The sequence below is a fragment of the Esox lucius genome, chromosome 11 (assembly GCF_011004845.1).
Source record: "Esox lucius isolate fEsoLuc1 chromosome 11, fEsoLuc1.pri, whole genome shotgun sequence".
Taxonomy (NCBI): Eukaryota; Metazoa; Chordata; class Actinopteri; order Esociformes; family Esocidae; genus Esox; species Esox lucius.
Window position 1 is genome coordinate 34,678,387 of NC_047579.1, and position 26,342 is coordinate 34,704,728.

Consider the following 26,342-nt stretch of genomic DNA (forward strand, 5'->3'; position numbering starts at 1 on the left):
TGCCAAAAATGTCACAATTACAGCCAAGATCTTTTTATTTACAATGACTATGAATTGGGGATAACAACATGTTGTCCAAATGTCCTAGGAAATCCATTCCGCTGTCCCTTCAGTTTAATATCTCCTAGTCCCTCTGGTACCGTTCTGCATGTTGCCTTGGCGTTAATAGTTACCACCAACGATAGTGGGCGTACGCTCTGTTGGATTCAGCCATCTTGTGCAATTCGTGTTTTCGCTTGATTACGTTGCCCTCCTTGGAGTACGCAGCCAACAGTTCCTGGGATAATTTCTCATACATGAGGGTGCGTCTGTTCTTGTTGTCCCGACACTCTGTGATCATCCACTTCATGGCTAGGAATCGCCTTCGGTTGTCTGTCAGGGGGACGGGCACCTGCAGAGCGGCCCAGGAAAGTGAAGGACATCATTAGATACTGAGTGGATTATGTGAAGAATCAACATATCCTAAATCTTAGGTAAAGTAATTGCCTTGGAGAATACACTCACCTAAAGGATTATTAGGAACACCATACTAATACTGTGTTTGACCCCCTTTCACCTTCAGAACTGCCTTAATTCTACGTGGCATTGATTCAACAAGGTGCTGAAAGCATTCTTTAGAAATGTTGGCCCATATTGATAGGATAGCATCTTGCAGTTGATGGAGATTTGTGGGGTGCACATCCAGGGCACGAAGCTCCCATTCCACCACATCCAAAAGATGCTCTATTGGGTTGAGATCTGGTGACTGTGGAGGCCATTTCAATACAGTGAACTCATTGTCATGTTCAAGAAACCAATTTGAAATGATTCGAGCTTTGTGACATGGTTCACTATCCTGCTGGAAGTAGCCATCAGAGGATGGGTACATGGTGGTCATAAAGGGATGGACATGGTCAGGAACAATGCTCAGGTAGGCCTTGGCATTTAAACGATGCCCAATTGGCACTAAGGGGCCTAAAGTGTGCCAAGAAAACATCCCCCACACCATTACACCACCACCACCAGCCTGCACAGTGGTAACAAGGCATGATGGATCCATGTTCTCATTCTGTTCACGCCAAATTCTGACGCCACCATCTGAATGTCTCAACAGATATCGAGACTCATCAGACCAGGCAACATTCTTCCAGTCTTCAACTGTCCAATTTTGGTGAGCTTGTGCAAACTGTAGCCTCTTTTTCCTATTTGTAGTGGAGATGAGTGGTACCCGGTGGGGTCTTCTGCTGTTGTAGCCCATCCGCCTCAAGGTTGTGCGTGTTGTGGCTTCACAAATGCTTTGCTGCATACCTCGGTTGTAACGAGTGGTTATTTCAGTCAAAGTTGCTCTTCTATCAGCTTGAATCAGTCGGCCCATTCTCCTCTGACCTCTAGCATCAACAAGGCATTTTCGCCCACAGGACTGCCGCATACTGGATGTTTTTCCCTTTTCACACCATTCTTTGTAAACCCTAGAAATGGTTGTGCGTGAAAATCCCAGTAACTGAGCAGATTGTGAAATACTCAGACCGGCCCGTCTGGCTCCAACAACCATGCCACGCTCAAAATTGCTTAAATCACCTTTCTTTCCCATTCTGACATTCAGTTTGGAGTTCAGGAGATTGTCTTGACCAGGACCACACCCCTAAATGCATTGAACCAACTGCCATGTGATTGGTTGATTAGATAATTGCATTAATGAGGAATTGAACAGGTGTTCCTAATAATCCTTCAGGTGAGTGTAAAGTTGTTGGTGCACGTATGCACCGACTGAATAAAACAGACAAAACCGAGGTCCTGTTTAAACTGGTGAAATAATATTCCAAAGTCTGGTTGACCAGTGCCTAAAAGTTTTCCTTAATTAATTAAAAAATACATATACACAAATAGCCAGGGTCCAGCCTTTAAAAAAAATTGTCACGCTGGTTGTCAGCTGTAGTATAGGATGTAATAAATATAACTCATCTGACCTGGTAGAACTTGCCTCCTTTTTGGATGCTAGCTAGGCCAATGACAGGCATGCAGTTCTCAAGAGCCTGGTGGAAGATGGCGTATGGATTACACTCAATCTCTGCCTTCTTCCCCTGTGGGGCTTTGTGGTATTTCTCCACCTGCTTTCTCTTCAAGCTCTCCAATGTCTGGGAAAGATATGGAGGGACATAAGACATTACTTTGAAAGTTTTATCAATCATTCAGTTAAACAATCCCAGAGGGTCAGTGTTTTATCAGTGTTCTACCTGTGTCAAGATACCTCTGGCTAGAATCTTCTCCCCATCTCTCATCATCATGTTGACAAACTTGCTGGAGAGAGAAAGAACAGCTATAATTCACACTGCATTGCCAGGGTAAATATACATGCACTTAGTTAATCAGGGTACATGTACTGCATTCTGTGTGTGTCCTGGGGTACCTTAACACCGGGTCATTGAAAACCGAGCTGGTGGTAGAGTTGGTGGTGGCCTTAATGGGCCTGACAGCTTTCAGCTCCCTCTCCTCTTTCTGCTCTGTTGTGAGCTCTGTCTCTGGCATGTTGTACAACTCTTTCCGAGGTTCTGGCTCCAGGTAGTACGGATTGTACCTGCTCCATCTCACCAAGAATAACCTAGAAAGACGTGGGCGACAATGGGTTACAGGTCCTGGAAGTGGCTCCATATAGTACAGTGGTTATAGTACATCGGTTATAGTACATCATAGACACGACACTACATTTACATAACTAAACGTCCAATGCTGCTGGCAGAAACAGAAAGGAGTAGCTAGTGTTTCTCAGCTGTGTTCCAGCTGTGCATTTATTAGTAGGATTCTGTTGCAAAACATTCCCAAGATGAGGAATAAGACTTAACTTATCAACCATTTAAAAGCACTAATCAGTATATAACCTATGCATGGGATCAGACAAAATGACTCGATGAGATGCCAGAATGATAAGGTCCTATTGAAAAGTGCCCGGCACCAAAAACCCAGAGGGTGGATAGTACTTGTATCTGCAATGGACTAAATGTAGCCTAAAATAAGTTTTATAACCTGCAAAAACAATATCTGCCAGAAAAAGCACTTGGGCTAAAATGTCCCCTCTGTCTCTAAAAACACACTCTCTGCCAAATGCAGCGTGTGCCCCAATCTACCACTGGTGCAGCATCGAATTATGTTGGCACCATGAGGCAGCCTAGACAGAGTTTCTGTGAAGTGTTTTTAATCTTTAATTATTTACATAAAAAAGCTTTTTCAACTGTCAAATGGGTATCGTTTTTAGCCCATAATTCATGGCAAATCAGCTTTCTGAAGGTTGATAGCTTGACATTTTACCAAGTGAGTTAGATACTATATTGTACATGGATTAGAATTAACCGGCATATTTGTATTGTTTCTGCAGTTTCCTGACACCATGAAGACTACACCTACTGCAAATTGCATAGTGATTGATGATTTCCTCACTCAGATTTGGTAAATTATTGAATGGCTTGCCATCATTATCCTGAGTGAATGATGAGCTCAAAAGCAAACCTAATCTCATTGTTGTTGCTTGTAGTCCAGACCTACCTTATTTTATTATTTTGCTTTTTCATGTGCTTTGAGATTATTTTCTGCAATGCAAAGCGCTCGTAATACATTAGTAATACATCATCAGCCTTTGTTGATGGGAAACATTGTTGCTTTGACGTAACAATGCGCAATTAAGGACGTCAGTAAATATTGTCAAGGTCCCTGGCTTGAGGGAGTAGGTGGGCCGGTACATTAAACACAATCGGGCTGAAACCTGTCATGATCACTGCAGTACAGGAGAGCCTGTAGTAAAGCAGCTGATGGGAGTTGATAACAGAGCTAAACAGATGCAGAAACTCAAGAACATCCCCAAAGAAACTCATCCCAGAGAAGATGAGCACCACCTCAAACCAGTTGCCATGGCTACAATGGTTAGGATCACCAAAGAGGTGGTTTCCAAACGGCAGGATCCACCAATAGGAGAACAATGGAGAGCAAATTGTAAGCCCTAATTAGGATGATATAATGGACTTCTGTGATTTTGTAATTGGATATGATATAAAAACCATATGTAAGTAGTGCCAGGACAGACCACTTTCCTATCTCTTCTAACATACAACACTAACCTTGACAACTGCAGCTGAACCAGCCAAGGCACCTAAGACAGTCAGGGACGCTAACAGCCTGATTACTTTTTAATACTGAGGGGTGAGACTCGCTGTATTTTTAATAATACTTATTTCCTTACATAGATGTTAATTGTAAAAACTACATTAGAAGTTAAACATAGGATAGTTTGCTCTTGGGGTATAAGCTATTGGTTATCTTCCTCTGTACAGCGAACAGTAATCCTCGTTAAAACGGGCTACCATAATAACTCTCCCTGTGTAACCGAAGACCAGATGTTTCCCATTTAAAATAAACGTAATAATCCTGAAAGAATGTAGGATTCTTTTATATTACTACTCCAAGCCTTTTATCAGGTAGCTATTTCAGGACTGTGAGTGGAAGGGAGACACCCACATTCAGAATGTAAATAGTTCTACGGGTGGGATAACCCAGAAAGGAATTTAAAGAAACATCGATACTCATTAGACAAGATACCTGTTAATATATCGCAACCCTGAGGGTATTAGCGAATACATTGCTTATATTAGCGGTCGACAATATCCGATCACTGATATGGTGAGAATTCCTTACTTGCAACGGAAGCTAAGCAAATATATGGTATAATGCAGTATGACTGTGTTAAAGTAAAAATCTACTACATTTCTCAGATGTTTACAAAACTATAGCGTCGTAATACAGCAACATAATAATTACCTGGGTGTCCAAGGTTTTAGTAAACCTGTGATGGAGGCAGCCATCTTTGAAAATGTGGTACTTTGAAGACCCCAGCATAGGCTCTCTGGTATATGCCTAAAATAAAACAAAATATATTTTATTTATTTTTCCTTATAAAGTATTATACTGATACGTGTTTGAGTTTCAACATTGTACACAACTGAAAACAATCGATATTTCCTCATATATTTCGACCATAGTGGGCATATTGGTGACGTCATCGCGCGATGTTGCCAGTGCTATGGCGTACCAGGAAGGGGAGACGCTAGAATCCTGGCTCAGTGAGTGTATTAGCCTATTTATTCCTTGATTTCATATACATTATTATTGCATTGTTTTGAATGTTTGATTAACGCGTTTGCGTCGGTTAGATCGGTTAAGTTGTCCAGAGACACTGCCTTTGTGGCATCCCTGTTATGGGATTAATCTTGTTTGCAATCTCATTTTAAGTATCCCTTTCAGGAAAACCCTTGCACTGAATCTGGATCAGTTGTGGGTGGTGGTCTTTCAAGCCTTCACCCAGGGGATGTGGCGGATGACTCCAGACGAGCTCCCATTTAACTGAAGCAGTTGAATAATATTGTGGTTTAGTTATCAAGCATCTTAAATTGGCCGATGTCACTCACAGATCCCCGTGTAGATTTTGACGGTGGCTCAGGATGCATGCGTTTTGTGCCATTGACACTACTGTGGTAGCGAGTGCAATGTCGAGGGTGAAAGAGGAGCGATTACACAATCCCTCTGTTGACTGTCAGTGTCAGTGAATTGGACTTTAACAAGCTGTCAAGTCTCAACTATAAAGGCATAATGTGTAAAACAATTTTACTTTTTATTTGATCTGACTATAGATAAAGCCACCCATCCGACCAACAGACAGGAGGATTGGGAATACATCATCGGTTTCTGTGACCAGATCAATAAGGAACTAGAAGGGTGTGTTGTTTTCTGATTCACATAATCATACTATCATTTGTAAATTCATTATGCATTAGCTCTGCTTTACTGTCGCAGTATGTATAGAACTTGCCACATTTCCATTTAGGAGATGTGCCAATGTTAACCTATCTGTTTGTGCAGTCCCCAGATAGCTGTCAGGCTGCTGGTTCACAAAATCCAATCGCCGCAAGAATGGGAGGCCCTTCAGGCTTTAACAGTAAGGTTTTTCTTTGGTACTATTTACTTTTAGCAAATAATGGTTCTGTCTTTGAGGCATGACATCACTGTGTCTGCAGACTTGTTAATGGCCACAGTGTATTGGCTAGCCATGTGACCAAATGCTTGACAACATTTTCATGTATATCATCGTCCAGGTATTAGAGGCATGTATGAAGAACTGCGGGAGAAGGTTTCATAATGAAATTGGGAAATATCGGTTTCTTAATGAGCTGATCAAGGTGGTTTCTCCCAAGGTAAGTGAACTATATCCTGAATGCATTGTTCTATTCTAGTATATTCCTTGTCCCCTGTGTGCGACTGTGTGTGTCATTGAAAAATATCTATCTCATGTATTTCTAGTACATGGGAGATGGGGTGCCAGAGAAAGTCAAGACAAAGATCATTGAGTTGCTGTACAGCTGGACAGTGGCTTTCCCCAATGAGGCCAAAATAAACGAAGCATACCAGACCCTACGGAGACAGGGTAAGATCTTTGTCCTCGAATGAGGAAATGACCTCTTCTTTTTGCTAAACGGGCTTGGACGCTACCATTTAAATTCAGGAAGTACATTCAAATCAAATCTTAAGGAAGTACATTTTCACATTGCTTTCAAATGGAACCCTGTTTCTGATGACCCTTCCCTATAGTCATTCTGAGTTATTTTCATCTTACCTGTGAGGTAAATCGCACACACCTTCTGCTCTACAGGTCTTGTAACTACAGACCCTGAGCTACCAGTGGACAAGACTCTGATTCCTTCACCCCCAACACGCCCCAAGAACCCTGTGTTTGACAATGAGGACATGGGCAAGGTGAGACCCCTGGGCTCCAGACTGTGTATCCACAGTACACATCATTTGTCAAGTGTGTCTTCGTATGACTGTACACATGAGAAGTGCCATTGGTTGGTTTTAATACATGTTGAACTTGACAGGAAGGCTTGTATCTCTAATGCAGGGTGAACACTTTTTCATTGCATGCAAATATCCTTTTGGGGAAGATGGAGGTGTTAATCCAATGAATTGTAATAAAAGCAATAGAAATGTTAAAATTGATTCATAGAATTGATTAATTTACAATTCCTAAAGAAATGGCTTAGCAGTATATCTATATGCTGATTGTTTTTTTAAGTTAAATTTTATAGGTCTTAGTTGTAAACATCTTGCTGGAAATGTCTCTTTTCCTGAAATGACTGGTTAATTCCTGCTGCTATACACAAAACCAATATGCCCATTATTTGACCATGGGTCGTTAACCCAACCATGATAGTATAGAAAGGTAGATGGTGTGCAAGTATGTGGGCTACATTAGTGCTGTGGTTGTGCTATTAGAGCACAAGATCATGTCCAATTTCATCTGTCTGTATTGATAATATAACAACCTTTTGAGTAGGGTAACTTTCCATTGACGTGTGAGGGCTCATTATAAAGATTCCCTTTCGTCCACAGCTCTTAAGGAATAAGATTGTTGATTACTGATATGCAGACAGGGTCAAACAAGCAGATGTCACTGTGCTGAACTGACAGAAACATGCATTTGTGTTTAGCTGCTAGCAGAGCTTCTAAGGAGCAAAAACCCAGAGGACCTACAGGAGGCCAATCGGCTTATCAAGAACATGGTGAAAGAGGTGAGCGATTGCAACATTACCTTTAAAGCGGTACAGAGGCATATTAAAGTGTAGTTAGGAATGCATAGCAAGCTTGTGACATAACACTTGTGTTTAGTCATGTTTTCATGAGAGGACTTGCTGTAAGCATTTATAAATGCTTATTGCAAGTCTTAGAATTTACCATGGCATAATGAAGACCGTATAGAAATTGTTTGCTGAGCCGTGGTCCTGTGCTAACACTCCCTGCTCAATGCACCTATGCTGCCCCTCGCCAGAGTCCAAGGTTGAATACCGTCTTTACCCCTCACCTCGCCTCTCTCTGTTATTTATCCATAACACATGGTCAAATCTAAGACTTGTTATAAGCATCTATAAGTCAGTTGTGTCCTTGTTAGTAGCTAGTTCTCTCTCGGTCATATGGCTTTGTTCTCCAAGGTCAGGTGAATGTATTTTTAATAGAATAGATATAAGGCTGTTACTACAATGTTCTAACTCTGATTCTCTCAGGACGATGTCAGGGTTCAGAAAGTGACCAAACGAATCCACACCCTGGAGGAGGTGGGCATCAATGTGAAGCTGCTTAGTGAGATGCTGTCCCACTACGACAAGGACCGCTCCTCCCAGTCCGATCGAGAGATCATCAAGGTGTGTGTTTCTGTCAGACGTCACACACACTCCTCTCCTCTTTGCTGACTGTGACGCTTATAGGCTGTTACACGTTATATCTTCTCAGACTCCTCAACCGTGGCTTAACACAGTTCTGCAGTCCCAACCCTGGGCCCTAACCTTTGGTGGTTTGCAGATCTTAAGGTTGTGAATCGATTTAGGCAGTTAAGTGCTACAGCTCTTTACATATCTGCAAACAGCAAAGGTCAAGCCCAGGGAGGCTGCTGTGATGGCATTTAGTGATCTGTTACCTTCATTTTATGTGTGTAATCTGTGTCAATGGATGATGGAAACGTGTCATCATATATTTGTTTCAAATCCAGGAACTCTATGATCGCTGTGACAAGTTGAGACGAGCTGCGTTTAAAATGGCCACCGAGACTGAAGATAATGACACAAGTTTAGGTGTGAAAACAGTTGTTTTAACGCTCTTATATCTCTGTCATTATGGCATTGTTGTGCCATCTATTTAGGACTAACCCTAACCTTCTGGCCTATGCCTCCAGGTGACATCTTACAGGCCAGCGATGACCTCTCTCGGGTTATCAACTCATACAAGAAGATAGTTGAGGGCCAGACAGTGAATGGGGACAGTGAGGATCCGAGATCTAACGCTGGTGAAAGTGAGTGATGGCACGCAGTGAAAACACAGACACACACACACTGTTTTTGTTCTCCATTCATCTCTCTCCATCTCACTCCATTCTACAGAGACCACAGGGAAGAATGACAACACCGAGACCTTGATTGACCTGGCGGGCATTGACATTATGAGCCCTCCACCTCCTCCACCAGCCCCGCTCCCACTGGTCTCAGATCCCAGCCCAGCCAATCAGCTGAGTTTCCCGATTCCAGTCCTGCCCCCTCCACCGAAACGACTGGCCGGATCACATGCCAGTCAAAATAACAGTCCAAGTCATCCAGCAGCCGACAAGGCCATCAATGCTCTCTCTTTGCTTGACGATGAGCTGCTTTCTTTAGGTACTATATTCTTTCCACTTAGTTTTTTTAAGAGTTAATGGAAAGGCAGCTTTATGTTCAAACGAAACCGCATGGTACTACTTTTATCTCTGTATTTCATAAGGCCTGAACGATCCAGTTCCTTCTCTGAGCAGCCAATCGAAACCAAATCTGGATGAAATAGCGAATCAGTGGACTTCCTTGCAGGTAGGTCTTCCCTTCAATGACTACAATGGTGAAAATATAAGACTTTACATTGGTAATGTGTGTCAGTGAAATAAAATGCATGACATGTAGATTGTGTTAACAGACTGTATGAAGAATTTGTTTGATGCCTTTTAATAGTTTAACTGTCTCTTCCAATCTATCCACATGTAGGCTCCTGACCCAGTTCTGAACCTCTTTGGTAGTATAGTGGGGACAGGCCCGGTATTTCCTCCAGTCCAGCCAGCACCAGCCACCGCCACCAGCAGCCTCCAGGATCTACAAGATCTGGCCATGTTAGACTTCGGAGAGCCAAAAAGGTTCTGACTTAACCATACCTTCATTACATTTTTTGGTACTATTACAGAAAGAATCCAGGTATTGTATTATCTATATTGAATGTGATTATGTGCATCACTGTATGGCTGAAGTGAAGCATAACCCCTGATGTAAACATAAGGCTCAAACTGTGCAGTTGTGGAATTAAAAGTTGGGTTTTCTACCTCCTATTGGGAACCCAGGGTACTGCAGTGGGGCCACGCCCCAAAATTAAAGGAAACTATATTGTTTTTAGATATATTCTATACTGTAGGACAATATACACACGTATATTCAAGAAATATAATTATTAAAATGAAACCCTACATTTTGAGTACATTTGAAAAATGTGAATCCCCTTGTCAACAAGGTGAAAAATACTGCCATTTCATCCCTGAGCAAGACAGTTTATCCCAAATGTTCCCAGGACGCTGTTATAAATAAGAATGTGTTCATACCACACTTAACTAGTAAAACTGTACAAATCAAACTTAGATTAAAATCAAGACAGCTACAGAAATAAAATGAAGGGAAGACTATTAGATGAGTATGAAACAAAATGTACTAATTTAAAAGCTGTATTTATTTTGGGGTGGGCGCATTACATTTCTCCTCCAGCACACCTTTTTCTTTTTCGAGTGGAAACTGGACCATAGTAGTGTACCACCCTGTTATACTTAGACTACTTGTATTCTTTTCCAATGATTTCACAGACCGCTCATGTATGTCTGTGGTTTACAGTTCACACGTTGGCGGTGGGTTTGGGAAAGCAGCCTGCAGGGTCCCCCTCTCCTCGGCCCCCCTCCTCCCAGGCCCCACGCCCGGCTCTCCTGCAGTGTCCCACGCCAAGGCCCTGAGCTCTGCCCCGGGCAGCCCACTGTTCCACCCGCTGTCCCCCGTCCGACAACCCTCCCTCCAGGGGAGCAGCCCATCACGGGGGCTAGGACCCGAGGCCTCCCTGGGCAATGTGCACGTCCCCCTGGAGGCCATTAGACCCAGTGAGTCCTGAAGAGAGGGAGGGGGGAGAAAGAGTGGGGGCAGAACGGATGGAGCCGGGTGGTGACGTGTACCCCAGTCAAATGGAACCTCACTACTTTCTATGTGTGCTTAAATGACATGACCAACAGAGCCTACGTCAGCCTCTCAGTGTCTGTCCTGTTCCTTCCAGGTAAAGTGCTCCCGGTAACGGCCTATGACCAGGACGGGGTGCGTGTGCTGTTGAACTTCGCCTCAGACTGTCCCCCTTGCAGACCAGATGTGCTGGTGTTGGTGGTGTCAATGCTGAACACCGCCCCACTGCCCGTTCAGAATGTGGTCTTTCAGGCGGCCGTGCCCAAGGTAACACACACACACACACACACACACATGTGCGCGCGCAGGCTCCATGGAGAAGTCGTAACAGGATTTCTACCGCCAGGGGAACGTGTACATTATGTATACACACCCAGTACTCTGACAATGTTGTATACAGTCGACTGCCAAGACTGAACCGTATTTACCCTCATCCACAAAAACCCCACAGTGTGTGGCTCACTGAGTTGCTTGCAGCGCCGGGCATTTGCAGTCTGTACCCACCGAAGGTCTTCCCTCACTACTTGGTCTGGATAAAGATGGTCTGCTAGATGACTTCAGTGTACATTTTCCACCCCCTTTACGCCGTCTGCACCTTGTCTTCCAGTCCATGAAGGTGAAGCTGCAGCCTCCGTCAGGGACAGAGCTGGCTCCCTTCAACCCCATCCTGCCTCCAGCCTCCATCACACAGGTCATGCTGCTCGCCAACCCCCATAAGGTACGAGGACCAGGGGTATCTCCTGGTCGAGTCATGTTGTGTCACGAGCGACTGAAAGGGGCTTTCTTGGGTTTTCATTTCACTTGAATGTTTGCTTTTTAGTGCTGAATACTGAGACTCTGTTCATCTGCCTGTAGTTCCTGGCATCTGATCTTCTCACCCTTACAATCCACTGAAAGAGAGGTTCCGAGGGGAGAGGATGCAGGTGTCAGGGAAATCCTCCAGTCCGTGTGACATCTCTTCCTGACCCTCTTTCAATGTGTCTGTTGCAGGAAAAGGTGCGCCTGCGCTACAAGCTGGCTTTCTCGCTTGGAGACAGGCAGTGCGCAGAGGTGGGTGAGGTGGACCAGTTCCCCCCGCCCAACAGATGGGGTCACCTATAGCCACTGCCATACACCACAGAGCTGAGTCTGGATGGGCCAAACCAACACTCTATGATGGGGGAGTTAACCACACATATCCCAGAGAGAGATCAGTAAGGCAAGGCAAGGAGAGGACTGGACGGTTTGCAATGTTACAGTATCGGTGTATCATTCCTTTTTTTCCTGTTTGCTTTGGTGTTTACCATCTTTGTGGCCTAGTTGCGATCAAGGCATTTGGAATTTTGTGAGTGTAATATAGCACACCAATACAGGCTTGCACTGAAGTCTAAGCCAGTTTTTCAATAGCTTGTAGCGCTTTACTGAGCTTGTATTTAATTTTATTCCTGGACTGTATCTAGAGGGGTACTAGAGCTTTTCCATGTCTCAAATGTATACAAAGATGAACCAAGTGTGTGTTTTGAGTGACAGTCTATACTGAAAATAGTGTTATCATTAAAGCAATAGTCAATCATAAAGCATTCTCCCCACCTGGTTTTGATGAAAAGCTGGCAGTAGGGCTGAAGAAATTCACAGGCAGCGCTTAGGAATGACCATTTACCTTTAAGTAATTTAGCAGACGCACTTATCCAGAGAAACTTGCAGTTGAGTGTATTTTTACATTTCACTGACCTTTCATAATGGTGGCAGGTAGGGAAGTCTAGTGTTTGGAGCATCTGACCAGTAACTGAAAAGTCAAATCTCAGTGTCACAACGATAAAAGCCCCAATTACTTCCAGGTCCTTACTGAAATGATCATGGGTATGAATTAATGGTTAGGACAGTGTTTGTTTACATTGACTTAATAGTAAGCTCATATTTTTGGTTGTGTATGACAGTGGAACTAAGCACATACGAGTTATATCGTTAGAGACGTTAATTAAGTCTATACTTATGTCCAAGAAGGTATGAAGGAACTGTGAAGACACTAGAGTATTTCCTAACCAATAGACTCGCTCTGTGGTTACTGAATCCCATTGCTGTGCCAAATGTATACAGCAGGTGGTATCCACAAGACCACAGTACATTTAGCACCCACAAGACTAACAGCACATACTTGTATTACCCGCAAGACTAACAGCACATACGTGTATTACCCACAAGACTAGCCACTAACGAACAATAACTAAATGAACACTTACTCAATGATGACCACACTATTGTGGACCACGCTATTGTTACTCAATATGACCACAATATTGAATGTTAAGCGTATACATTCAATAAGAGGAAATATTAATCCTGTAACTGAATTGAATTTGGGGTAAACTAGGAATCTTATGCAGGTGACTGAAATATTAGCTCAGATTAAACATTTCTATCAAAGTATAGAATGTTACATTGAGTAGACGTGGATGTAACCTAGCTGTTGACAAAGGCTGGAAGATGATTTGATGAGGTGTTTTAATATTTCTTTAGTGCATACCCAGTGATCATGCTTATCAGAGATATTAACTGTGGTGGTTTTTTGATTGACGTTAAGTGCAGTGTATAGTGTGTCTCAATGATATTAGTTATGGTTTGCCGGACCATCTCTCTTTAGGTCCTACCGAAGATAAGAGCAACTACTTTCATGACTTTAGAGATACATCTGACTGGACGTGTACAGTGACCTTCCCTACTTTTCCCTGGGATTCCCTAGCAACACTGTAAACAACTTTTTGAAACTCTCAACATGCTGTAACTTGTGATCATAAATGCAAACCTTAGCTGGTTTCTATTCTATGGGTGAATGTACGGGTTCTTCATATGCTACTTCTGAGGCTTGCTATTTGAATTAACCTTGGTGTTTTGTAGTTTACGTTCTGTCAACCAATTTAAGATATTACATGTATTATTTTCTCCACTGTCTATTGTAATGATGTATTTATTTATTTCAGTTTTAGTATTTCAGTGCATCACTGAAGTGACCAGGCATAAAACTGCATACACTAATCCCTTGCTTTTAAATCCATGAAGACAAGCGAGCAAGTGATGTCTGAGGTTAGGGAAGTGGCAAGTCAGTTTGCCTAGGCCAAGACAAAGGTCTGCCCCCTCTCTGAATGTCCCTGACCTGTAGCATTGCGCTGTGTAAATAGGTGTATTTATAGTCTTTCAGAATGTCTGTGGTCAAAGTTTAATGTTTGTCAGTGTTGAGTGGAGATGTCTTGAAGATATCCATGTTTGTACATACTGAATACACATGTACTATTTGTTTGCAGCATGACATTAAAGCATTTCTTTTAAAGGATACTTATCTGGTGTAACTTTGTCTGATGTTCTTAAGGCACTGGATTTCTGTTCTTACTCTAGCACATTCACCTTGAAATCAACTGAACCAAAACAAATGGTGAATTTCAAAATCAGGCGCATTTTCAACAAATTGACTAGAGTCAACATTCAGGGCCTACCATGAATGGGGCCTCAGCCGAAGTGCCCTTTATACAAACCGTTTTACCGTGCACTTGTTGATCGTGCATGCACCTTCAAATCCCGGCCCACAGCATTCAAATCAAGCATTTCCACAGAATTAAATCATGAAAAAAGTTCAATTTATTATCAAATCACATCAGACTTGACATGGCTTATGTACAGTAGAAAAATATGAACAGGATAGGAAGTTGGCCGGTGATGTTAGTCAAACCTCCACTGTCCCCTCTTTCACTATGGCTTTGGCCAGGTTACGAGCCAGCGCTAGTCGCAGGATCTCAATCTTGGTCGTATCAATGTCCTCATCCTGAAAGAGAAAAGGGAACCACTTAATGGAGAACAATGACTATCCCTTAACAGGTTTATCATGTTTAATACAACACTATACCTTGTGTTACAGAAACCAACTAACTGTTGCTGAGGATTTTTAATAAGGTCATATTGTGATTTTCTACCCATGGAAAAAGTCAGCACTTTGAAAACAGAGGGCTGCCGCTGGGCTGAGGTTGGTTTTATCGTAGTTTAGAGGGCAAGTGTACTCTGTGCTATACAGTCTTGGTGCAGTGTGCACAATTGTAGAGAGAGGTCAATTCCTGAAGGCCAATTAGCTTAAAGTCATAGTATATCAGAATGTTTTTGGTAATATATTTAGACTATCTTGATAGTTTGGCTCCTGGATGCAGACTGGCTGACGATGTGGTATATAATACAACTGGTATCACACAGTATGACTTGCTCCAATTATGAATTTACATTGGTAACCAGTTAATAATAGCAGAAAGGCACCTCAAGGGTTTTTGGTATATGGCCAAGGAGTGATCCCACAAGAAACCAGGACAAAAATAAATATGGTTGACCTTCGAAATACAATATTTCAAGAAAACGCTGATAGATTAAAAAAAATGAGCCCATTTGATACAGAGAAACTGGCACAGCAGGCACTGTAACCTACACACAGCCCTACTCGTACTTGTAGTTTTGCACATGCTGCAAGTCACCAGCAGAAGACAACATGTTTTGAAGAAATGTTCCCCTAGACGGTTGGAAACGTCAATGTGTGTGCAAAACGTTACCTTGGCTCTAAGAATGTGGTTTTGGACTGGCAGGAAATACTCTACACTCTTGTCTTTCCTTATCTTTTAGTATAATGGACTTGAATGTGCATCTTTTCTTATTAAATAACAGTTAAATAATGTCAGGTCTATGTCAAGACAGTAGTTACCACTGCAATTTTTAAAAAAAATGTATCAGAGATCCCACTCTGGGTGGTATTTGCTACACAATATATTCCTATATATTTTACAGAAGGGGATATAAGAAAAGTGCTATTTAATTCAAAATACTACTGATATTACAAAGTAATGAAACATTGAAACACAATTGTTTGCTTTCTAGCACATAAAACCAGTTTTCAAGGATGCCTGGGTAAGCTAAACTTTGATAAACTATTTCTAAATTATATTTTTAGATTCCAACATCAAATATGTCAACATTGTATGTCGCAAAGGACTTTCTTTTGTTTGTGAATATTCTAGAAACTATGGTATTTTTCGTCGCGCTTTTGTACTGAATCACTAATAAACAACCCCTCAGGCCTTTTTGGGTTGATTATAAAACGGACTGCTGATTGTGTGAAGGCTGCAGCATGATACCTTATGCCACAGGTAGGTAAAATAAATAAATGTATATATATTATATACACACACCACCTTATATTGTGGGAAAGTGAATGAGGGTCTCTCTTTCTGTAGGAGGACACATCTCACAATGTTGGTGCAGCACTCAAGTAGCATACATGACAAGTAGCCAAGGGCTTGGTAAGCATTTGATTCAGGCGTTCTATTTCTAGACTGGACTGATTATATGGAACAGTCTGGGCTCCTCAGGAGAGGTTGGAGGAATCAGGGATCCAGACCCTTTCTCTGGGCTTTTTGAGGGACATTTTTGCAAGCTGATATTAACGCTGCTGGAATGGAGTTAAGAAACGCGCAAATTGAGAGCTGATGTTTTCACACTGGGCACTTTATTTCAATTGAAGAGTGTTATAACTACTTGGTCTGGACAAAAGCCTGACGTGTCCGGTTATCCCAGAACTGCCCCTGACTCAAAACATCTGAGTCAGTAGAGAGTTGCTTCCTATCACAAGTCCTAATTATGACCATTATGATGAATATCTTGGACTTAAGGAAGACCATTATTTGAGGTGCCACCAAATCCTGTCCTGGTGCCACCAACTGAAAGCCTCGGACACCAGTGGAAACTGTTCTTCTGAAGCCCTGAGAATACTGTGCGAAATAACTTAAATGTAAAATATACCTGCATGGCTCTATCTGGTTTGGGCAGACAATTCCCTGAGGTGAGGTCCTCTAGACAGAACATCAGCTCATGAGTTTGATCAGCAGAAAAGATCACCTGCAAGAAGACGACACCACCAACGATTAGTCCACTCACTGCAACCAAGGCCAGTTACCCTGAAGAGCTAGCATCAACAAAACTGATGGACAAAGACGAAGGCAAAAGCAAAGACTATTCAAAGTTTACATAATAAGCTAGAAAACCAACATGAATTTGGAGTATGCGGTAGCCTAGGTTAAATACATAGTTCCAACATTAGCTCCAGGATGATGCAGTGGGACAGCTGACCTCTTTCTGCTCCAGCAGGGGAAGGGCGTCTGTCAGCAGGGTCATCCAGAAGGTGCGGGGGGCGATTTTAGCGGTCATCAGGGAGAGGAGGAGCTTTGCTGCATCCGAAAAACATTTCTCACCATAGAGTCGGTGGAACTCCCGATACTTCCCTACACAAGAGGATCACACGTCTTAGAGGCAAAGCACAGCATGAACATTACAATTATTTGTAATTGGAGAGGTTTATGTATAGTTGTCCCTTTGGTAGATAGTGCATAAAGCCCAGGACTGGGCACTGGAACAGATAAAACCAGATACAAATGACATAATTCTCTCTATGGTGTGATTGACTACACAGACAGTATCGTTTTGATTAATTTGTCACGGTTGCAAGTATAAAACACTGAGAAATGTACAGAATTCTGAGAAATTATGTGAGAAGAATCAGTCAATCACACAAGAACACTGGAGACATGCTCAGAAAGAAAGGAGTCATTATACTCTCTTATAGCACTGCTATAGCAATGACCTAAATGTTTACACACACTTTCCATATGATTGTTTAAGGTCGACATAGCCTTCATTGACTCTGATGGGTAAGTTTAACCTTAAGACTAAACCTAACCCCTAAGTCTAATATTTTTTTTCCCCCGAGTGGGGACTGGCTCTTCTCAGTGAAACTTAGTTGGGCATAGTGTTAGAATTGTGTTTACCTTTAAGCTTAGGGATAAGCTAGGGGATAGAGAACACAGACATTTTTATAGCAAAAACAATTGTGTGTGTGTGAAGCTGACTAAGGAGTGTTTGCCTGTGTGTGTTTGTGTTTACTACTTAATATGTGAATGCTAATGTGGGTACAGAGCTATCGGTGGACACATTTGCACCACATACCTAGAAAGGTCAGCCTGTCGCTGAGCAGCATGGCGGAGCCCAGATTGTCAATCAAGTCAAGATCAGAGAAGGCCCCATTGGCACAGTAGTCCTGGAGAAACCTGGGAGATGCAGACAGACTGAAGTAAACCCACAGGATGGAAAAGGGGGGTGAAAATGACCTACGGTACCTCCCCAATATGAGTGTCACATGGTACCTCCCAGTTATGAGAGAGACCTACAATATCTCCCCAATATGAGAGTCACATGGTATCTCCCCGTTATGAGAGAGACCTACTATATCTCCCCAATATGAGAGTCACACGGTACCTCCCCGTTATAAGAGAGACCTACTATATCTACCCAATATGAGAGTCACATGGTACCTCCCAGTTATGTGAGAGACCTACAATATCTACCCAATATGAGGGAGTCACATGGTACCTCCCAGTTATGTGAGAGACCTACAATATCTCCCCAATATGAGAGTCACATGGTATCTCCCCGTTATGAGAGAGACCTACAATATCTCCCCAATAGGAGAGAGTCACACGGTACTTCCCCGTTATAAGAGAGACCTACTATATCTACCCAATATGAGAGTCACATGGTACCTCCCAGTTATGTGAGAGACCTACAATATCTACCCAATATGAGGGAGTCACATGGTACCTCCCAGTTATGTGAGAGACCTACAATATCTCCCCAATATGAGAGTCACATGGTATCTCCCCGTTATGAGAGAGACCTACAATATCTCCCCAATAGGAGAGAGTCACACGGTACTTCCCCGATATGAAAGAGACCTACGGTACCTCTCTGATATCAGTGTGGCGAAGGCAGCATCTTTAGCTCTGATACTCCAGGAGAGAGCTGAGCCTAGTCTGTTGTTTCTCAGAGCTCCTTTGGCCATGATCTTACAGATGCTCCTCACTGCAAAACACACAGGATTAGGGAGGGTTGTCCATCATACCAGCACACCTGTGTGTGTGTGTGTGTGTGTGTGTGTGTGTGTTCACGCGTGCATGGCAACACGTCGTTGAACACATTTGATTGACGGTGTGAGAGAGACTCTGTGAGGCCCACATACCTTGCTCTGTCATCTGCCTCTGCTCACATATCCTCAGCACCTTCAGGGCCTTCCTCTCCGTGTCCAGAGGCACGCGCTCTATCTGCAGCTCCAGGTACACTCGGCCAAACTCTGGACAGTGGTCGAAGTAGTCTACCGCCAGCTGCCATAGACTAAGGACCAGAAGCACATACGCAGGTAGGGCTTGTCCTGTTTAACACCAATGACCCCCACGAACCTCATGCAAATCTATAGTGACGGAGTCTCACCTGTGATGAGTGAAGAGCCCTGAGGCGTACTCCAGCAACAGAAACTCCCTCAGGTTGGAGCCAAAGCTGATTGAACGATACATGTTTTATTAGTTCTTACCCACAGCAGAGTATTGGGAGATCTTGTCTTAGTATTCAATAATGACATGTGAAACCAGTGGTCTGCTTATCTTACTGTAGATTGTGTGACTGCAGCAGTTTGCAGTGGTCCATGAGGTCTGTCAGATGTGCCACAAACCACCAGTTGTTGAGTGCAATGCTGGATAAGTACAGATAACAGGCGGGACACAATGAGTCGCTGTACATTTGGCTCTCCGGTAAAAACAGCTATTCTAAAGACGCTCCTCCTCACCTGCAGTCCTTGATGACCTGGTGGATGTCAAATTCAAAGGCTGCCAGCAGGATGCTGTCCAGAGGCTCTGGGACACTCCTTGTGTCCAGGAACATGTGCATGCTCGACTGGAACACACAGACAAGGCCCATGTGACTGACTATGGAGACAGACTAATAGGAGACTTGAATACACACAAAATAAACATTGACAGGTAGCCTCCTACCTGCCTTATAAGCTAAGCTGTATTACTCAGTACCAAGGCACAACAATACTCACAAGACAAAATGTTACAAATAGAAAATCCTATTGAAAATGTCCAAACCAACCAGTGAACTATTTTTTGTTTCGCATGAAGTAGGGAACCTGTTTATTGCAGTAAGTACCTGTGTGTAAGTGGACAGTACAATGTAGTACATTTGTGGTAGTACGTAGATAGTAGTGTAGTACCTGTGTAGTAGTAGTAGTAGTAAGTGGACAGTATAGTGTAGTACCTGTGTAGTAGTAGTATGTGGATAGTATAGTCCCTGTGTAGCAGTAATAATAGTAAGTGGATAGTATAGTGTAGTACCTGTGTAGTAGTGAGTGGATAGTATAGTACTTATGTAGTAGTAAGTAGATAGTATAGCGTAGTACCTGTGCATAATAGTGTAGCTCTGTGGGCTTGACGATGGGATGGGAGAAAAGGAGTCTGGTAACCAGGAAGTGATACCAGGTACTCAATAGTTCCTTGTGCTCCAGGAGAACATCTTCATCACCAACCAGGATCTATGTGGATAATAAAGAGGATATAGATTAACAATGGATGGAAGTACAAGTGAATAATTTGGTAGTAGATGGAAGAGACCACATCAACATGCTTTTATCTCCTATACTGTCAACACCAATGCAGGGACAAAGCCAAAGCTTGGAGGTCTGATATGACCAACACACCATGGCATAAAGCTATTCTTAGACAACTCCCAAGATGCCTTACTGAAATTATAAACCAGTAACCAACACAATTATGGAAGTTAAAAGTTGTGTGATGTCATAACTGGTATACATTAGCAAAAAGGCATAAGGGTGCATGCTATATGGCCAGTATACTATGGCAAATGGCTGTACTTAGGCACAAAGCATTGCAGAGTGACTGAACAAAGCGCTTAGGTATTTTGACAACATATTCTAAACCCTTGATTCCTTATTGCTCTTATAAACCAGTAACCAATTCAATTACAGCTGTAAAGAGAGATATGATGTCAGACCCGCGGTATATGTTCTCTTATAAACCAGGTGGTTTGAATCCTGAATGCTGATATGCTAATAGCCATGGTATAGACCCTATTTCAGTGGCACTGACCTTACAGATGACCTCTAGGTGGGGGTTGCTGGCGAAGGACTGGTCCTGAAGACAGCGGTCCACTTCCTCGTGCCAGTGTCTCCACTTTACGTCAAACTCTGTTAGTGTCTGAGCCCCACTGGGCTGTATTTGGACATGACAGAGAGCGGGTAGTCACAACCACAGTAGACGTTACACGGCTAGGGCTAGACCCTACAGTAATATGCTCTACCTCATTTAAATACGAAACGCTGCGCTTTGAGGTTACACATTTCACTTCAAGATGAAAACACAATACGTACATTGAAGATGGGCATCTTTATGAGCAGGTTGTCCAGCAGTTTAAACATGCCCCTGGCCGCAGGCTGCAACGCTGCCTGTTTCATCAAGACCTGCCTGGCCTCGTCCATCCGACCCTGCAGCACGTAGCTGATTACCTAGAGACACAGAGGGGACTGTAGAGTTAGTTCAGACATTCTGAAGTACAATCGGGCAGCGTTTGAATTTCGGTTACTTTTCGGTTTAGGCATTACTAGCTAGATTTAGAATTAAGCTTTAAGTCTCTAGGTAAAGTTCAGGCATTAAAAGGTAGGTTATTGAGGTTAGGGATTGGTTTCGGCCACAAGGACTTCTGTATCAGGTCTCCAGAAAGACAGAAAATACAAAATGTGCAAGTGTGTTTACACCTACCACGTCCCAGTAGGCCTGGTGCTCTGTAGGGCTCTCACTCTGCAGCACATCCCTGGCCTTCTCATCCACATCAGCCTTGTGTAGCCTCACCCAGTCCAGAAGGTGGAGCAACAGGGAGCCGGCTGGCCGGTCAAATATAGATCAAAATCATTCAGGACAGGCTTTTGTAGGTATGTCTTTGTGCAATAGTAACAACTAATCATTTTAAATGTATATTGTTCATGAAAATATTTACAGGTTATTTACAGGTTGGTAACGGAGTCAGCACTGTTAACATCGATTTTGAGGGCCTCATCATGTCAATCTAAGATTCTCTAAGGGATAATGAACAAAGGATGCCATATCTGGTATATGAAGAGTATGGTCAATATAACACAGCCTAGAGCAGTTTTTGGGCACAACACATTGCAGAGGCAATATGCCACAATGCTCTGAGACGCACAATTGTTATTATAAACCAGTTACCAAAGCAACTTGAAGTTTACGGTATCATATCAGCGCTTTCAGCCAATCAACAATCATCATGCAAACCACCCAGTTATAATAAGCTCTCATCCATGAAAGTAAAAATATCAGCCGAAAAAATACTTAACTGACTACATCAACACCAGTTTTGAAGAGAGACCAGAGTACACAAAGGAAAAGTGCTGAAATTCACTGCATTTTACATGGCCAATGCCTTGTTATGCTTAAATATGATCAAAGTCAATAGGGTACTGTAGTCTCAATGTCAATCACAATTCATTTATTATTAAATGGCCCCTATTTTATTCTCTTAGTGTTCAATGCACCTTGTACAACTGTCTGATTGAAAAACATTTGGAGAAACCAAAAATATTAAAACATTCTTATGTTGAGTAGCAGTAACAGCGATAAATGAATAGGAAACAGATGCCCAGTCTATTAAATTAATACAAATGTCAGTGCCTAGCAAAATATTATATCAATAATTAATCATTTTATTTTCCTATGTAGCATTAAGTAGCGCGAGTCAGCTGTACATATGCCAAAAATCAGTCCCCAGCTTGAAACCCATTTCCTCATGTTCTCTTTAGTCTGCATCCAACATAAGGCGCAATTTTTTTGGCACACCAAATTGCAATTAAATGTAATTATCAAATTACAGTACATTTAGAATAATGAAAATTGGCAGAACAACAATACATTTGGGATCAGCAGTATCAGTAAAACCCTTTCGCAATCCCCATTCCTACCTGGAGCTGCGTCAATGAACAACACTTCACACAGGTTCCAGATAAGCTCTACTGCCAGCAGGATTGACACCTGTAGAAAAAAAACAGGAGAGATGCGTCTGACCAACAAAAGCTCCTATTACACTATGCTAGCTGTGACTGGCTGCACATGAAGGTGTGATAAGAGATCAGACCAAGTATCCCTCAGACATTGTTACCTCATTTAATTAGCCACTTCTCTACACAACTGCTTTTTCTGAACAGAGACACAAACTCACAGTAGCCTGCTGGGTGGCGACAATTTCCCTTTTCCATAGCTCTTTCAAAATGGCACTGCTACGATGTGGCCATTCCACTTACATAATGACTTAGCAGACTCCAAAAAGCTACAAGTTGTTGGCCGAGCTGACCTGGGTTACAGTCATAACCTTAAGGGCTGTTTTGCATGTCATCTACCTGATTTCCATATTGTGTGGCCAATGCTGCATCTTGCACGGACACTGTAGAGTGAGCAGAAAGAGCACGTCACAAGACTCTCCATGAACTTTTTCTATTAGACCCATCTGATTTACCTTCTACTTTACCTGCAACTTGCTGAAGCTCCTCCATGCATGCTCTAATCACCGACCTGTAGTTCTTGCTAATACTGACAAACCTGAATGAACAAAGCGACATTTTATGAAGTAGATGGTTCCACGCTTCACCATTCATAGTCGTACCGGACCACCGCAGAACATCTCTGGGTCCTGGTTGGAGTGACAGGAGAAAGTAGTCCATTTCAGACTTACTGGGTTTTTTTGTTCTTGCTGGGAAGGTCATCTCTGATTCCCTGAAGACCGACAAAGATGTGATGGGACTCATTGAAGAGTTTACGCAAAATTGGTGAACAGATGTCCTCATCTTTCCTGACCTCATGAACAAAGGGACAACCCCCTGTGGACAAACCTGAGGAGATGCACAAGAAGAATGAATTAGAACATAATCCCCAGGGGTGCAAAAAACAAAAAAATGTAAACAATGTAGTGTCACAATTTCTTTTGCCCACAACATTGTATTAATAAACTGATACCATGAGTGAATTTTGTATCAACAACAAATGCTGGTAGATTTGGGCATTGCTTGGTAGACCTATTAATGAAATTCACACAGGGCTCTATAAACAAATGTTTCACTTGCTTTTTTTGATTCATAAAACTCTGAAGTATGAGCATATGCAAGTTATAGCACAAGAAATCTACCGCTGAAGTTTTCAATGTGTTTTTGTTTAATAGATGTACTACTTCAACCAGTTGGCACAGTACACTGTACTACGGCCAATGAGAGTGGCGCACTGAAGGACTCAGATTCCCAGCAGGAGATACTATTTTACCCCAAAATCTCCTGAAGGGAGTTGGTCTGGAATATTTACTTTGCAGGTTTTCAATGTCAGTTTGAGTTTAAATTCTAACTGCTAGAAAACCAACTGTAATCAGATTCAAGCAGGCAACTGGCAGAAGATGTTTGCGCACAGATACAAGTGCTGTTGTCTCTGGTACGACAGTAACCTGATTTCAGGGGTAGCTAAGAATGTCTGATCTGTGTTATTTTGTCTTAGACTCAGATTACAAGACTTTAAAACTGACCAGCAATATATCACAGTACTTGTTACTAAAAATAAATGTATTATTTAGCATACACATTTGGTTTTGTATATTTGGTTTTATGTATTGCACTGACAAAGTTTGTCAATAGTCAGAAAACGTACAGATCCTTAAACTGTCAAAATATAATCTGTTGATTTGGCCAACAGGGCTTGACAGTTGACAAATTGAAAGCTATTTATAAGGGTAGTGATTGTGTATTTGCTTTGAAAAACACTAACATTATAATTAATAAAAACACATTAATAAATAAAAATGTGTTGAAACACTTGTTTTGTTGAAAGTCAACTCAAAGCTTGCAACTGGTCACGTGTATTTTAAATAAAACCATTGTAATGCAAATAGGCCATTAAGGAGGCTCTGTACTTTGAAAGGCTTTAAATCCCGTTTAATATCACAAGATATGTTCATCTGCCATATATACCTGATGCTTTGTAAATGGTCTCATAAACCAGGATATCTCCAGGACCCCAAACAAATCCCAAGTGTTTTCTGTTACTGTCGACCCCCGGGATAGGCTGAAAACAAGAATAGTACAGACTTCGTAAACCAGCTTACTGTTTAGAGCAGCGGTTTCCGAACTTTTCCATTCACCAAATCACAGTCAACAGCTATCAAGGACCACCATTCGCAGTGTCTATAATTTTTAAACAATGATTATCTTGAAGGTTGTAATACCATTCATATCCAAATCTTCATGTTACAAACAAAAACAACAAAAAACATCTTAACTTTGCAGTTCACCTGCAGAACAGATGACGATGATGGGTTTAAAAAAAGTTTACTTTGCGAAACGTTATTCAAAAGCAACAAAAAGAAAAAAACAAGTAACAGTTACTCCACAGACATTCTATTGCATAAAATGCAGGTATGTCGCTTCGTTTCGTTCTTTCTGTTTCTATAAAACAACAGATTTTCGACTACATTTTGTATCGACGGAATGAATGATTGCTGGCATTATCTTGTGACCCAATCAACACAAGGTAATTCAACATAGCGCTTACTACTAGTAATATCGTAGATATCGGCGCTCAGTCAGAGACGTTTGAACGATCTGTTAGCTGGCGAATAACTAGCAGATTGACACATTTTAATTACACACTGCTCAATACACGAGCAATAAAGTTGCAGTACTTACAGTAGTTGTCGGCTCCACATCTACCTCCTCCATTACCAGTAACTTGGATCAACTCAATGATACAACTCAATTAATTTCACTTAGCTGGCTAGCGATAATGAAAATTCTAACCATTAACTATAGAAAGTAGGCGCCTCAACCATTCAGCTGAAGGACCCCAAAAAATGCGCATGTCTATGGACATGTGGGGAATCGATGTCGTGCCTGACTAGAAAATAATATGAGTAACAAACCAAAGCACAAGAAGGAAGAAGTACCAGAATTAACTAAAATCTACTCTCAAGGTTGCAAAACAAACAACAAAAATTGCATGCCTAATGGTAGTTGATTAAAAATGGTTAGAGGTCAACTGGTATTTTTTTTTTTTTTTTTGCATAAACAAGATATATTAAAAACAACCATAGGCCTATATTTTCTTTCAATTCATACTCCAGTGGAGGGGCGATGCCACGGTGAAATATCCTCTCGTGAGCAGCTATGACACTGCCTATGCTATAACAGATGCAATAATGGCATGCTGGTAAGATCTGTTTTAGTTATGCATTGTCCAAAATCAATAGAAATATTCGCTAGCTATTTCAAAAGTAATTTTTATCAGTACCGACTGTATATAGTTTCTGGAATACTAATGTCATGAATATATGTTGAAGAAGGTGTGAACTCTTCCACACAAGTATGTTGATGAATAAAGTCCGAGAAATCTCGCATCGATATTACCCTGTTAAATCTATTCTGGTAAAGTTTTAAAATGATATTGACACTATGTACTTTCTGTGATCTCCAAAACGAATCTGTATCTCATTTATTTTGGCACTGCATTTACTCTAGGAAACTGTGGAAAGATGTCAGTAGATTTGTATGTTTATTCTGATTTTGAAATTACTTTATATGAATATCATTGTCCCAAAATAAAATAGCTCTTC

General features: G+C 41.9%; 3 protein-coding genes across 6 annotated transcripts; 1 reads left to right on the forward strand and 2 right to left on the reverse strand.

Annotated features, from left to right (window-relative positions):
- Positions 1 to 17: 17 nt before the first annotated feature.
- mrps7 (mitochondrial ribosomal protein S7) lies at positions 18 to 4,878 on the reverse strand. 2 transcript variants are annotated; one of them, NM_001303956.1, is given in 5 exon segments: positions 18 to 391; positions 1,947 to 2,114; positions 2,214 to 2,277; positions 2,387 to 2,578; positions 4,783 to 4,838. In NM_001303956.1, coding segments are annotated over 5 exon segments (690 nt in total). In that variant the 5' UTR covers positions 4,827 to 4,838; the 3' UTR covers positions 18 to 169.
- A 106-nt stretch (positions 4,879 to 4,984) lies between these two features.
- Positions 4,985 to 14,100, forward strand: gga3b (golgi associated, gamma adaptin ear containing, ARF binding protein 3b). Of its 3 annotated transcripts, XM_010874428.5 has the most exons (18): positions 5,029 to 5,084; positions 5,266 to 5,553; positions 5,652 to 5,736; positions 5,881 to 5,956; positions 6,114 to 6,212; positions 6,319 to 6,442; positions 6,668 to 6,771; positions 7,506 to 7,586; positions 8,076 to 8,213; positions 8,558 to 8,639; positions 8,741 to 8,857; positions 8,946 to 9,215; positions 9,319 to 9,401; positions 9,573 to 9,718; positions 10,458 to 10,714; positions 10,885 to 11,054; positions 11,395 to 11,505; positions 11,778 to 14,100. In XM_010874428.5, the coding sequence occupies exons 2-18, from the start codon at positions 5,463 to 5,465 to the stop codon at positions 11,886 to 11,888; spliced, it is 2,145 nt and encodes a 714-aa protein (XP_010872730.1). In that variant the 5' UTR covers positions 5,029 to 5,084; positions 5,266 to 5,462; the 3' UTR covers positions 11,889 to 14,100. The 3 variants fall into 3 exon arrangements, with proteins under 3 accessions (XP_010872731.1, XP_010872730.1, XP_019906651.1); XM_010874429.5 differs by lacking the exon at positions 5,266 to 5,553 and having other exon boundaries at positions 4,985 to 5,084; XM_020051092.3 differs by lacking the exon at positions 5,029 to 5,084 and having other exon boundaries at positions 5,100 to 5,553.
- A 278-nt stretch (positions 14,101 to 14,378) lies between these two features.
- On the reverse strand, positions 14,379 to 25,629 carry nup85 (nucleoporin 85). Its single transcript, XM_010874430.4, has 19 exons — positions 25,420 to 25,629; positions 24,706 to 24,799; positions 23,430 to 23,586; positions 23,226 to 23,296; positions 23,098 to 23,141; positions 22,663 to 22,732; positions 21,449 to 21,570; positions 21,061 to 21,195; positions 20,780 to 20,902; positions 20,074 to 20,205; positions 19,459 to 19,565; positions 19,282 to 19,365; positions 19,107 to 19,172; positions 18,859 to 19,010; positions 18,584 to 18,701; positions 17,790 to 17,890; positions 16,917 to 17,068; positions 16,590 to 16,685; positions 14,379 to 14,580 (listed from the first exon to the last, which is right to left on the reverse strand). The coding sequence occupies exons 1-19, from the start codon at positions 25,450 to 25,452 to the stop codon at positions 14,482 to 14,484; spliced, it is 1,956 nt and encodes a 651-aa protein (XP_010872732.2). The 5' UTR covers positions 25,453 to 25,629; the 3' UTR covers positions 14,379 to 14,481.
- Between the last annotated feature and the right edge of the window lie 713 nt (positions 25,630 to 26,342).

Bases quoted from the DNA above. Each gene is read 5' to 3' on its own strand.
- gga3b (XM_010874428.5), top strand. From the start codon at position 5,463: ATGCATGCGTTTTGTGCCATTGACACTACTGTGGTAGCGAGTGCAATG. The intron at 8,858-8,945 runs GTGAGTGATGGC...TCCATTCTACAG, and splicing joins GAGATCTAACGCTGGTGAAA to AGACCACAGGGAAGAATGAC. The intron at 11,055-11,394 runs GTAACACACACA...CTTGTCTTCCAG, and splicing joins TTCAGGCGGCCGTGCCCAAG to TCCATGAAGGTGAAGCTGCA.
- nup85 (XM_010874430.4), bottom strand. From the start codon at position 25,452: ATGGAGGAGGTAGATGTGGAGCCGACAACTACT. The intron at 23,142-23,225 runs GTAAAGTAGAAG...CTCACTCTACAG, and splicing joins GGAGCTTCAGCAAGTTGCAG to TGTCCGTGCAAGATGCAGCA. The intron at 19,366-19,458 runs GTGAGGAGGAGC...GTACTTATCCAG, and splicing joins CAGGTCATCAAGGACTGCAG to CATTGCACTCAACAACTGGT.
- mrps7 (XM_010874427.4), bottom strand. From the start codon at position 4,826: ATGGCTGCCTCCATCACAGGTTTACTAAAACCTTGGACACCCAG. The intron at 2,579-4,782 runs GTAATTATTATG...ACGTCTTTCTAG, and splicing joins CTAAAACCTTGGACACCCAG to GTTATTCTTGGTGAGATGGA. The intron at 2,278-2,386 runs GTACCCCAGGAC...TTCTCTCTCCAG, and splicing joins TTCAATGACCCGGTGTTAAG to CAAGTTTGTCAACATGATGA.